Source organism: Phaseolus vulgaris, chromosome 6, assembly GCF_000499845.2.
Source record: "Phaseolus vulgaris cultivar G19833 chromosome 6, P. vulgaris v2.0, whole genome shotgun sequence".
In the NCBI taxonomy this organism is placed as follows: domain Eukaryota; kingdom Viridiplantae; phylum Streptophyta; class Magnoliopsida; order Fabales; family Fabaceae; genus Phaseolus; species Phaseolus vulgaris.
In genome coordinates this window covers 5,895,375-5,909,429 of record NC_023754.2, presented here as the reverse complement: position 1 = coordinate 5,909,429, position 14,055 = coordinate 5,895,375, and the positions used below count along the sequence as shown (strand labels likewise).

At 35.0% G+C, this 14,055-nt stretch overlaps 1 protein-coding gene across 4 annotated transcripts in view; it reads left to right on the top strand.

Annotated features, from left to right (window-relative positions):
- Positions 1-770: 770 nt before the first annotated feature.
- Positions 771-14,055, top strand: part of LOC137831000 (uncharacterized) — a 37,676-nt gene continuing 24,391 nt past the window's right edge. The window contains exons 1-3 of one of the 4 annotated variants that reach the window (XM_068638470.1): positions 771-1,165; positions 3,555-3,708; positions 8,582-8,756. In XM_068638470.1, coding sequence (XP_068494571.1) covers positions 971-1,165; positions 3,555-3,708; positions 8,582-8,756 — 524 coding nt within the window. In that variant the 5' untranslated portion in view covers positions 771-970. The remainder of the gene's footprint in view (positions 1,166-3,554; positions 3,709-8,581; positions 8,757-14,055) is intronic. The other 3 variants (XR_011084307.1, XM_068638472.1, XM_068638471.1) reach the window with 3 other exon arrangements.

The following is a 14,055-nucleotide window of genomic DNA, read 5'->3' as shown; positions in this document are numbered from 1 at the left end:
TAAATACACCCCTATTATACTAAATGAACATACTCTAGCCTATTCTACTATTTGAACCCCAAAGTGAACCCAAATTATTTACAACATGTTTTTATTTTTAAGAAGACCAGAAGAAAAAACAATTGATGTTCTGGTGTATGCCCTATTCTTCTTCTGGTAAGGTTTGTCGGGTCTTTGGTGGGGCCTTGACTTGATTGCTGAGATGACTGCTCACCGTGTGAATTGTCTCTTGAGTCCTTAATTATCTGTTTGTCTTCTTGATTATATCAACCTGTCTTCATGAAAAAAAATTCAAAAAGTTTTTTAATATGGAGCATATATTACACCAATTAGATGACTTAACCGGTGTAATATGGGTCATTATGAGTAAAAAACATAATATATCACACTGGTTGTTACTAAGAATTTGTGTAATATATATTTTTACCCTATTTTGAAGCTCACCCCTCACTGCTCATTCGTGCTACTACCCTATTTTGAACTTCACATCACCGAATGCAATCTGACTTTGTCATGTCATTGTCATGTTTACAACATCAAATGTGTTACTGTGCAATGGTGTCAATAGATCGAGACTCATAAAAAAATTGAAATTGATTATAAAGAAGAAGATAATAATGTATGTGTACTTTAATAAACATTACTAAATAGAAGTTACTAAAATATATAAACTGAATTTAATATTGTTTTAAGAACTAGGAATTTTATTTTATTTTCATCATTTTAAATTTCCACAGTAAATATATTTTTTTCTTTATTACATAATCTAAGAATGCACGGGTACGCCACGATCAACAACTAACACTCATTGGACGTCTCTCTCTAACCATTGTCTCTTCCTCTGTCTGTTTCATAGTGGCTTTTGAATTTGAAGTTTCTTCTTCTTCTTCTTCTTCTTTACCAGAGCAACACCAACCTTCGATTCGCTTTGAGGTTTTTATATTTGTTTGTGTGAAATCTGAATGCGCTAATGGCAACAACATCCTCTGAATCCAACGAGGCATCAGATCACGTGGTTGAGCTCATCGTGCGCGATGTATCAGCACCTTCTTCTGCTGATGCTGAAGCCGATTCCGAAGAAAAAGACCAAATTGCCCCTCTTCTCTCCCAAGAAAGACCTAAGATCAACATCTTCACTGCTTCTTACCCTCGCACAAAACCCAGAGTACTTTCTTTTCATTTGCTTCCTCTTTCTCTCTCATATTGCTTGTGATAAAGAAATGAAAATAAATTGAACTCTCCTAAGTTTTTTTCAATTCGCTGTCACAAACTTTGACGTCCTTTACTGCATAATTATAGATTTTAACATGATATTTCCTTTAAAATTCACATTTACTTATAATTATAACAGAATTCTGTGAATGGGCTACATTACGTAGGGATTCCTCAATTTGAGTTTTTTGTTAGTGATGATTTGGAGTTGGGACTTGGGGGCTGGCTCAGTGATGATTTGGATCGGGGATCATTATGTAGATTATTATCTAGATTTTTTTTGGATGGGTGTGTAGTATGCAGGTGTTTTGGGTCGTGCAGGAATACATAATGTAAGGGACTTTTGTTTGAATGTTTGAGTGTTGTGTTTCATTTTTATGTAATCGGTTTGGGTATCCCTTGTACCCTGTTAATGTAATATATGTTTATTAGCTGATGAAAAATATAGGGATTCCTAAAGTGTATCTTGCACATGCCAGGATGAATAGCGGAGTGACGTAGATGAACATTAAGAGTGCAATGAAATATATGTAGTTTGTAAATAATTAGTAGTCCTGCACATTACGGTGTTACTGTTTCGTGTTTATAGTGAACTCTTTATTTGGTTACATATTACATTACGAATATGTTTTAAAATTGTGATTCTTTTGGTACATTGATGTGTCGTTACACTTATAGTTTGCTTTGAACCAGAAGTTTATAATAAAATTGAAATTATAAGAAACAGAGAGACATTGGGCTTAACTGTGTTTTTGAGACTCTAGAGGTGCTTTATTTATATAGAGAAAATAGAATCAATATAATAAATAGAGGAAATAAAATAGAATCAATATAATAAATAAAGGTAATAAAATAGATAAAACCAGAAGGAGTAGAGTGTGAGAAGTGTCCCAAATATCAAAGTGAACTAAGATTAATGAGATGAAGCTCATTACAATCATGTAAGGCAACATGAATTTGCCCAATATAAGGCATATATAGGGCCCTCAAATCGTCGTGGAGCAAGAAGTGTCAAGTGATCTTGGCTTTCACCGTACAGATGTTGTGTGTTGTATGTATATTGGGTACGAATGTTACTCTAAACTGATGCACGTGTCTCATGGGGACAAAAAATAGGTTTGAGTGAGGTGTCGATCGTAGATTTGATAACATTAGATAGTTGAAAATCAATTGTTATCTAATGTTCATGTTCTTATGTAGGAACAGATTCAACAATGGTAGTGAGATGAGATTTGTCTCAACTCACTAACCATATCCAACTTTGGAAGCCTAATTTGAATAGTTTGACCCATCTATCTTCTCAATACTAGCAATATTTTTAGAAAAAATGAGAATTTGTTTTTAATTTTGATTGGATGTTGGAAGACATTTGTTTTAATCTGGAAAAATAATGAAATAACTTGAGAGAAAAATTGATTGAATCACCAAATGAACTCCTAAGGAGTCGCTACCATAAGGGTTGGGTCGCATGGAGGAGGTGACTTGTGAGGCACCACACATATTTCGGTGGGAGCTGTAGAGCTGTGCGAGAGATGATATTCATGAGGGCATGTCGATGGGTGGTTTATCTCGGTGTATGATTGGATAGATAAGCTTAGTGTGATCCCAACTTTGAGCTTGTCGGAGCAGATGGAAGTCATAGAAAAACTTATCAAAGATGGCTCCAGAATGGTGCACCCGAACTTGATAGATTGTGGGTCTATTGGGCAAATACAGTTTTTTTAAAGAATCTAAATACCATGTTAAACTATAAGAAATAGAAAGACACTAAGCTAAAACTGTGTATTTTTGAAACAACACATGTACTTTATATATATTTAGAAAACAAAATCAATACAATAAATAGAAGAGATATGGTATCCTCTAATAATAAAGGTATTATATGGGAATAAATAAAAATGTTCTTAATTATACATGTAGAATCTGAATACTCGTGATTATAAAATATTTGCACCTTATTTCTATAATATGATAGTAAATATCATAGATACTATAAAATTTTGTTATATTGATGTGTTGTTGTACTTATAATTTGCTTTAAAATTCAATATCAAGTATTGGCTTCATACCTTAGTATATGTCTAGAAGCACAATGAATTGAATAAAAACAAGACTGATATGTAATGTAATGGATGGGGTTTTATACTTGTGGCTGAGTAAACTACGAATTTGCTTTGAAACAAATTTTGTCTATTCTAGATTCTTGCGTGGCTTGTATTTATGATTGTAGAATAAAGGAAAGTTGGTTTTCTGTGTTCCTCTTAAAAGGAGAAAAAGAAAATAGATAATACAAAGTGAACAATGAACTAGAGTTAATTTCTCTGCCTTATATTTTATTGCAGAATGAGGTGACAAGATTACTTGAGTATGAGGAATCTTCGTTCACTCATTTTATATTGTGGGTGTGGAATGGGTCCAAATACTCTGGTTTACTTTGTATGGCTCTCTCATCTACCATCTACTTTCTCATGGGGGTTCTTACCAATATATTTTCTGGTAATGTTCTATTGTTCAGCATGGTATGTTGTATGTTCTGTTCGACATTATGTATTTGCAGAATAAGGAAAACAAGCAATGAAAAAGTATTTAGTTGAAAGTATCTAGCAATTTTGATTGTGAATTTCCTTGGTGTTTAACTTTTAAGTTTAATCTTACTATTTTGTGTCTCTTCTACACGGTTTGCATCTAGAGCTGGATCAACGTTTGGAACTAGATCAACATCTAGTGCTTGGCTTCGTCTAATGCGTGTACTTCGTCTAACATATGTACATTATTGGGGTGCATGTACATTGTCTAGCGCTTCTTGCAATCTTTAACATTAGTACGACTCTTTTGGTCTTGTAGCATATCGTTTGGTGATGCTTGTATACTTGCATCTTGTTGAGACTTTGCCAACTTTGGTGACGCCTGCATCTTGTGATTATTTTGGTCTGATGCTTTTCTAGTTGAGTCTAGTCTTCAACAGACTACCTCTAGTGATATAAGCTATGTTTAGAGCAGTGAGCATGCCTCTGTCTTTTATAAATGATGTGTCTACATGAACTTGTTTTATCTCGCATCTTGTACTTATTGCGTGACTTGCATCTTGTTAACTTTCTATTCTTTGTACAAAAAATATCTTATATTATCTTTTGCTTTTGTCTAATACTTGTGTCTCACTAGGTAGCTTATATCAGACGAACCAAACTGTCTTGTTTGTTATTATCAAAACTTGGGTGTCAATGGCAAGACTATAGGATTAAGACTTGCATCTTATCATTGGACTTGTCCATGCCTTAATAGAGTGTAGTTAAGGTAGATAAAAATCCAAACAAAGTCTATAATTCTAGAAGATAAATTAGAAAATCAAACAAATGAAGGTAATTAGTTATTATTACCTTTTACTAACTCCATTGACAAGACTTTGTATCTTCTGTTTAGCAATATCCATTTCTTCATAAATAAATCTCATGGTTGATTTCTCATCTAAATCCACGATGTGCAACACATCAGGTAGAAAAAAATCCAAACAATGCCTATAATTCTAGAAGATAAATTAGAAAATCAAACAAGTGAAGGTAATTAGTTATTATTACCTTTTCCTAACTCCATTGACAAGATTTTGTATCTTCTGTTTAGCAATATCCATTTCTTCATAAATAAATCTCTTGGCTGATTTTTCATCTAAATCCACCATGTGCAACACCTCAGGTAGGGGAAGAACACTCGTGCAATTCAAAATATTTTTCCAAAACCCCTCATCCAGTATCAAATTTCCCCTCCATCTCTAGTTTTTACAAATTGATTAGATTGCCACACCTTGAATGTGAACATCCTAATAAGTGATCCTTTATTTCCATTCAAGCATCCCAACGTCAAATAAAAAGTGGCAAAACGAGTATTAGACAAATATGTTCCTTTAGTAAATTTTGTGTAATAAGGTAATAAGATTAGTTCTTTAATAAATGTAGGTTGTGATTTTTTTACCACTCGCTATTGTCTCTTGATGAAGTGATATTTTCTTATCAAAATTCCCAACATTAAATAAATGCAATGAGCTGCATTGCACAAGGTGTCCGATATAACTTATGTCTCTTATTTTGCTAGTTACAATTAGGATCACTTTTCCTTCTGCCAACCTCCTCAACATCATCCATCAACATTAGTTGCCTTACATATGTCAGAAGCATCATTTGACTTGAAAAAGACAATAAACAATCCCCTTAGGACTATTTAGCAATAAATTAAGTATAGTTGTCATCCTACTATCGATCCATCACCTATCATTATTGTGCACCCATTTTTCTTCTAAAAAATTTATGTTCATCCAAGTTTTGAATGGTCTATCCATCCTTTTGCTTCATATATTTCACCCTAATTTCAAGGTATGATGGTGGCTTAAATCAGATACTGTTAGATATTATTAGATATAATTAGATATAATTAGATATTATGAGATATTATAGATATTACTAGATATCTCTATTTTTGTAATGGGCTTAGCCCATATGTTTCTTTTCCAATATACCCAAGGGATTTACCCTATTATTTCTTTTCCTTTTAATATGGTATCTAGAGCATAAGGTTAGGGTTCAATTTTTTTGGTGAACCCACTGTTCACTGGAATTTTCCAGTCACTGCCCCATCGTCTCGCTGGAGCCGCCACCGTCACCACTTCGCCAGAGCCGCCGCCGGAATCGTTGCCGGAGACGCTGCGTGAAACCGCTGCCGGAGCCTTCATCTTTGTTGCTGCACCAATTGACCGGTGACTGGATATGTCTTTATCCTCTATGGCTTCTTCCGCTTCCGCTGCCACTATGGCTTCTTTCGCTTCCGTTGCCACTATGGCTTCTTCCGCTGCCGCTGTTGCTACTTTCGCTGTCATTATGCCGGATCCATCTATTTATACTAATTATGTCAATGTTCAACTCTCAATTGACAAATTGGATGGAACCAATTATGACACTTGGGCCTCAGATATTAAGTTATGGCTTAAGAGTCAAGGTTATGTTGATCATCTTACCCATCCTAATGTTGCTGAAAATGAGGTTTCTTGTTGGTTAAATGTTGATGCTCAATTATGCATTGTTATCAAATCTACCATTCACTCATCTTTGAAACAAATTTTTCGTACCTACGAGACATGTTCAGAAGTTTGGGAACAAACAAAATTATTATACACCAATGATACTCAACGTCTTTAGGGTGTGTGTCAAAATCTCCTCACAATTGTTGCTCCCAAACGTCTTGATGGTACAATGGCAGAATATCTAGGTAAGCTTCATGCTCTTCTTCATGATTTTAATGAGTTATTACCTTCTGCCCCCACTCCTTCCCAAGAACTAGAACAAAGATCCAAGTTTTTCATGTTATTGGGTTTACATGGCCTTCCTGATGATTATTCTCATGTTCGTGATCAAATATTTGGATCTCCTATCGTGCCCAATTTTACTTCCACTTCTTCTACCCTTCTGCGTGTGTCAGGTAAACACACCACTGATATAACGTCTCATGTTGATGACTCTTCTGCTTTAGTTTCTCAGCATAATGATCGTACCCACCCTCACAAGCCGGGCAAAGGGCGTCACAAGTGTGACCATTGTGGCAAACTTGGCCACAAAATTGACAGATGCTATGCCTTACATGGTCGTCCTCCTAAATCTGTTGCGGTTGCTCAAACTGCTCCTGTGCAACCTTCTACTGTGGACCATACTTCAATTGATACCCCAGGCCAACTTGCTATTTTCAATGAATTTCTTAATTGGTATGAGGATCGTTAGAACTCTAGTTCCACGGCTTCTATTGCACATTCAGGTACATCTTTTGTTGGCCTCACTCACACTACTTCCCTTGGCCCTTGGGTTCTAGATTCAGGTGCCACAGATCACATTACTGGTAATCAATCTTTTTTCTCTTCCTTATCTACTACGGGTTATTTACCTTCAATTACCATGGCCAATGGATATAAGGTACCATCACATGGTGTGGGTACTATTAACCTTTTTCCTTCTTTATCTATTGATAATGTTCTTTATGTCCCTGGGTCTCCATTTAACTTATTATCCATTAGTCCTCTCACTCGTTCCCTTGATTGTGTTATTTCTTTTACCAAAGATTCTGTTTCTTTACAGGACCGGAGTTCGGGACGGATGATTGGCACCGAATGTGAGTCTCATGGACTTTATCAACTAAAAATCTCTGCACATGTTGGCGCGATTATGGATTCTCCATCTCTCATTCATGCTCGGTTGGGTCATCCTAGTCTTGCCAAGATGCAGCAACTTGTTGCAAGTTTGTCTAATGTGTCTAGTTTATCGTGTGAGTCGTGTCAGTTAGGGAAACATATTCGTAGTTCTTTTCCTAGTAGTGTCTCACAACGTGCTTCATCTCCTTTTGCCTTAGTTCACTCTGACATTTGGGGACCAAGTTGTATTAAGTCTAATTTAGTATTTCAATATTTTGTTACTTTTATTGATGATTATTCAAGATGTACTTGGGTGTTATAATGAAAAACCGTTCTGAGTTGTTTTCAATATTTCAAATATTTTACAATGAAATTAAAAATCAATTTGGAATTTCCATTCGCATTTTGCGCAGTGATAATGGACGTGAGTATCTTTCTCATACTTTTAAAAATTTTATGGCTTCTCGTGGTATTCTTCATCAAACTTCATGTGCTTATACACCTCAACAAAATGGGACAGTTGAGCGCAAGAATAGATATCTTATTGAAACAACTCGTACTATTTTAATCCATGGTGATGTTCCTCAGCGCTTTTGGGGTGATGTTGTTCTTAGTGCATGTTATCTCATTAATCGCATGCCATCTTCTGTTTTAGATAACAAAATTCCTCATTCTATTTTATTACCCTCTCCACTCTTTACCTCCCAAAGTTTTTGGGTCCACATGCTTTGTTTATAATTTTATTCTTGGTCTTGATAAATTATCTCCTAAGTCATACAAATGTGTGTTTTTGAATATCTTTTTGAGCTACATATCTGAATCATAAATCAGTTGTTAAATACTCAATACTGTTTGAGTTAGTACTCAATATATGGATTTTGCATCTTAAGTATTAGTAACGGACTCAAGCAGTATTCAAACAGGCAGTGGATGCAACACAAGACTCTCTTGTAATCATTCTCAATAATATAATTTTGCATCTTAAGAATTTTGACATACTATGTATGTTAGTTATACCTTCTAATTCTATCAGTATTTGTTATATTATTATTTAAATACTCAATTAAATTTAAAATATACATTTTATTTATCTATTGTGTTAAATTTAAGATATATTTTCAAGATTTACAGTTCTCGTTTTTACTTTTCAATTTGTTTTAGGTGTTTCCCATTTTAATTTTTACAATAACAATTTTGATTTGGCAGTTCAGGCAATTCCTTTGTTTGAGACCGCTTTTGCAAGATGTGCAATTACCTTGATACTGTCATATTTGTGGTTGAGAAGGAGTGAAGAACCATTATTTGGAACAGCCCAAGTTAGAATCATTTTACTTTCAAGGGCCCTTACAGGATGTATATCAATGTCAAGTTTTATATATTGGTAAGTGGTCATAGTTTTTCCCTCAATTTTAATTCCTTTCAGCATTTCATTTGTCCTTTTGGTAATTTTTCTCTACCAGACTTTACCCCTTCAATATTTATCTTTCTATTCTCATAAAAATGTCATAATTTTAGAATATTTTATCGTACTTTTAGGATGTTATTTGATACTGGATGATATTGTTTTCTTCAATGTTTAGTTTTTCATACATGATATATATTATCGCACTAATTCTTAGAAGTACAATAATGGATAAAAGCTTTAGCAAAAGAATTTGAATTGCATTTTGTAACTGATCATGCAAGTTGTAACTAATGATAAGAATCTAAAGACAATATTCTTCATATTAAGCTTTGTAAAACTTTTCATTTGTAATTTGACATCCCAATGATAAAGTTTAGTGCAACTCACTTATTCCTTTTCAACCTTTTATTTCTATTAAACTCTAGGAAAGAAAGGAACATTCATATGAAATTGCGTGTTTATGAGACATGAATATACTTTATATATTGTGAAAAAGAAATTAGTGTAATACTGAAGACTGAAAATATGATAAAAAGAGCTTAAGAGATTAGGTATCTCTCAACTGATCTTTGTTATTTATAGAAGGAAATTACATCAGGAACATCAAAAGGTACAAGAAAAAGGTTGTATCTAGGTAATTAATGCTAATAAGTAAACAACTCATAGGTACAAAATATAGTAGTTTTCTATACAAACTACTTACTACCTATATTTAATACCTATTGCAACATTCCCCTTCAAGTTGGAGCATACAAATTGTATGTACCAAGCTTGGAAGAAATAAATTCAATTTGAGGTCCCCTAAAGGATTTTGTTAACACAATTGCAAGTTTATCATTTGAATCCTACAAACTCACTACAAATTTCCTTGGACAACAATTTTTCCCAAATAAAATAATAGTCAAGTTCTATGTGTTTAGTCCTTTCATGGAACTATGGATTGGAAGAAATGTGGATAACAATTTTGTTATCACCGTACATTTTCATTTGTTTGTTCTAGAATTTTAATTCTAGAAGAAATTGTTAAACCTGGACAAGTTCACTAGTGAGAGACGTCACTATCCTATATTCAACTTCAACTCTAGATCAAGCAACCACACTTTGTTTAATGTTTCCTCTAATGAGAACACAATACCTGTAGTGAAGTGTTTATCCATAGGAGGTCCTGCTCAATTAGTATGACAATACCCAAAAATTTGGGTATTCCCTTTATCTTCATATAATAAACCTTGTCTTGGAGCCCTTTTGAGGTATCTTCAGATACGGATGGTAACATTCCAATGATCAATACAAAGATTTTGCATAAACTGACTAACAACACCCACTGCAAAAGATACATGGGGTCTAGTAGTAGGGAGATAAATAAGTTTCCCAACAAGTCTTTTATATCTCTTTGGAGAGGTTCACCTTGACCTGCCATTAGTTTTGGTTTGGATCCATTGGGCTATCTATTGGTCTACAATCAATCATGTCGGTTTCTTTCGTGATATGTAAAGCGTATTTCCTTTGAGAAACTACAATACCTTCCTTTGATTGAGCCACTTTAATGGCTAGAAAGTATGAGACTTCCAAGATCTTTGGTTTGAAAGTGATTACATAATTGTTTCTTTAGCTGTGAGATTCTAGTAGCATAATTTCCTATAATAACCATGTCATCAACATACACAATTAAGTAAACACATTTTCTAGATGAGGTGTGACAATAAAAAACCGAATGATCTGCCTTACTGTTTTCATTCCAAAAGTTTGAACAATGTGATACAATATTCCAAATCAAGCATGAGGAGATTGCTTGAGACCACAGAGAGACAAATGTTACTTACCAACCAAGCCAGATTCCCCTTGAGCAACAAAACCAGGAGATTGCTCCATGTAAATATCCTCTTCTTGATCACCTGTGAAGGAAAACATATTTAATATCTAATTGACGAGGAGGCTAATCAAGTATAGCTACCATGGAAAAGAAGAGACGCACAATAGTCATTTTGGCTACGGGAGAAAATGTATCACCATAATCAAGGCCATAAATATGAGTATATCCTTTGACCACCAATCTAGCTTTGAGGCTATCAACTTCAATTGGCCCAACTTTAATGACATAAACTCAACGACAACCAACAACCTTTTGTTTAGGTGGAAGAGGAACTAAGTTCCATGTACCATTATGTTCAAGAGCCTACATTTCATTAATCATGGTTTGTTGCCATCCAGGATGATCAAGTGTCTCTTTCACATTTTTAGGAATTGTAATGGAAAATATAGAGCAAACAAAAGAACAATAGGAGGGGGACAAATGATGATAACTTGGAAAATTATAAATAGTTGCGTGCAGTGTGAGTACCTTTTCGAATGGCAATAGGCCAATTGGAATCGTCATTAATATTAGGAGGCATAGTATGGAACAACGATGGTGAAAGACTTGATGAACAAGACTCACCATGCAGTCTTGGACCTGTCATTGGAGTTAGTCATTGGGAGGTGCTAAAAGGAGGAGATGGTCCAGGAGAATTGGGCTAATGAGAAGAATTTAAATTATTCAGAGTCATTGGAACAATGTTTGGAGTAAGATACACAGGGCTCCACTAAAGCATAGGCAAGACTTGGTGGACAACATTAACATCTTATGTGCAGGAAGAGAAGAAAGGAGTTTCTTGAAAAAAGGTGACACTTGCCGACATGTAATATCTTCTAGTGTTAGCTGAATAACATCAATACCCTTTTTGAAGACCAAAATATCCTAAAAAGACAAATAACTCGAGCTGAAAGTTTATCCCAACTTGGAGACATATCATGTACAAAACACACAACCAAAGACTCAAGGAGATTGTGAAACAAAGGTTCATCTGGAAACATAATGGAATATTGAACTTTCCTTCACTAGTCAGTTGACATGTACTATGTTCTTGTATAACTAAAGAATTTTCATAAAAGGTTATTGAATAATTTAAAGATTTAGTTATTTGATTTAAGGAATTTAGGTTAAAGGGACAAATCGAACATGCTTTAGGTTCAAAGACGGAGAAAGGGAGATTGGACCAACTCTTTGAGAAGTAACTTTGGATCTATTTGTTAAAGTATTAACATAAGATTTTTAGTATGATAAAGGGAAGAAAATAAGGCAACATTACCAGAAATATTATCGGAAGGTGGCGGGTGACCTTCACGCGCCTAGTTGTAGTAGATGGATATGACATACATGGCAGGGCGTGCCAGAGAAACAAAGGATGTGAGTAGGTGGGTTGGACGTCGCATGATGAGACACACCTGATTTGATGATCGTTGAAGAAAAAGGTGGTTGGCCTACAACAAAAGCAGTGTATTCATTAAAATCATGGGAAGATCCAAACGAGGTGTTTGTTGTAACAAAACTTTGATTGGGAAGAACAACAACAACGGAGATGGATGTGGACGGCAAGGGATAATCACAAAACTAACAGAGAGGGATCAACCTCCTTTGATACCAACTTAAGACTTCTCTCGAATGATCTTTACTATTTATAGAAGAAAATTATATCAGGAACATCGAAAGGTACAAAAAAAAGGTAGGTTGTTGAATGTAACGGACTTAGCCCATAATTTTTATTATTCTGATATTATATTATTGATTCTGTTATTATGTTAATGATTCTGTTATTATTTTCATTTTTAAATAAAAACTACCATGTGTGTATTTTACACAAGGGATATCAATCCTATATTTATCTTCATTCTTAATATGGTATCCAGAGCCTAGGGTTAGGATTCAATGTTTTTTGGGTGAACCCATTGTTCACCATCAGCCGCCACCACTGGCGTCGGAGCTACCATCGTCGGAGTTACCTTTGTCGGAGTTGTTGCTGTTGTCACCAATTGGATGGCAACCAGATCTATGGATTCGTCTCTTACTTACCACTATGCCCAATCCATCTATCTATACTAATTATCTCAATGTTCATCTTTCTATTGGCAAATTGGATGAAACTAATTATGACACTAGGGCCTCAGATATTAAATTATGGCTTAAGAGTCAAGATTATGTTGATCATCTTACCCAATGTGTTCACATTGTTGTTGCAGATGATGCTTCCCGTTGGTTGAAAATTGGAGCTCAATTATGCATTGTTATTAAATCTACTATCACTCATTTTTATTACAAATATTTCGTGTTTTTGAGATGTGTTCATAAGTTTGGGAACATGCGAAATTATTATACACCAATGATACTTAACGTCTTTTATGGTGTGTCAAAATCTCCTTATTGTTGTTGCTCCCAAACATCTTGATGGTACCATGCCTGAATATTTGGGTAAACTACATGCTCTTCTTCATGATTTTAATAAATTATTGTCTCCTACCTCCACTCCTACTCAAGAACTATAGCAACGGTCCAAGTTCTTCATATTATTGGGCTTACATGGCCTTCCTGATATTCTCATGTCCATGATCTGATTTTAGGATCACCTATTGTTCCCAATTTTACTTTCACTTGTTCTACCCTTCTGCGTGTGCCAAGTAAACACATCACTGATATACCTCTTCTGCTTTAATCTCAGCGTTATGATCACTCACCCTTCCAAGTCTGGCAAAGGGTGTCACTGGTGTAAACATTGTGGCAAACTTGGCCACAAAATTGATCGGGTGTTATGCCTTACATGGTCATTCTCCTAAATATGTTGTGGTTGCCTATAATGTTCCTGTGCAACCTTCTACCATGGACCCTACTTCATCTGATATCTCAGGCCAACGTGCAATTTTCAATGAATTTCTTAAATGGTATGAGGGTCGTCAAAACTCTGGTTCCACTGCTTTTGTTGCACATTCAAGTACACCTTTTGTTGGCCTTACTCCAATTCTCTTGGTCCTTGGGTTCTCAACTCAGGTGTCACCGATCATATTACTGGTAATAAATCTTTTTTCTCTTCTTTGTATACCTTCGATTATTTACCATCCATCACCAATGGCTCTAGGGTCTCATCCCATGGTGTTAATACTATTAATCTTCTTCCTTCTTTATCTATTGATAATGTTCTTTATGTTCATAGTCTCCCTTTAACTTATTATCCATTAGTAGTCTAACTCGTTCTCTTGATTGTGTTATTTCATTTACCAAATATTACAGGACTAGAGTTCGAGACAGATGATTGACACCGGATGTGAGTCTCATGGTCTTTACCACCTACAAACATCTGCAAATGTTGGCACGGTTAAGGATTCTCCATCTCTCATTCATGCTCAACTAGGTCATCCTAGTCTTGTTAAGATGCAACACCTTGTTCCAAGTTTGTCCAAAGTGTCT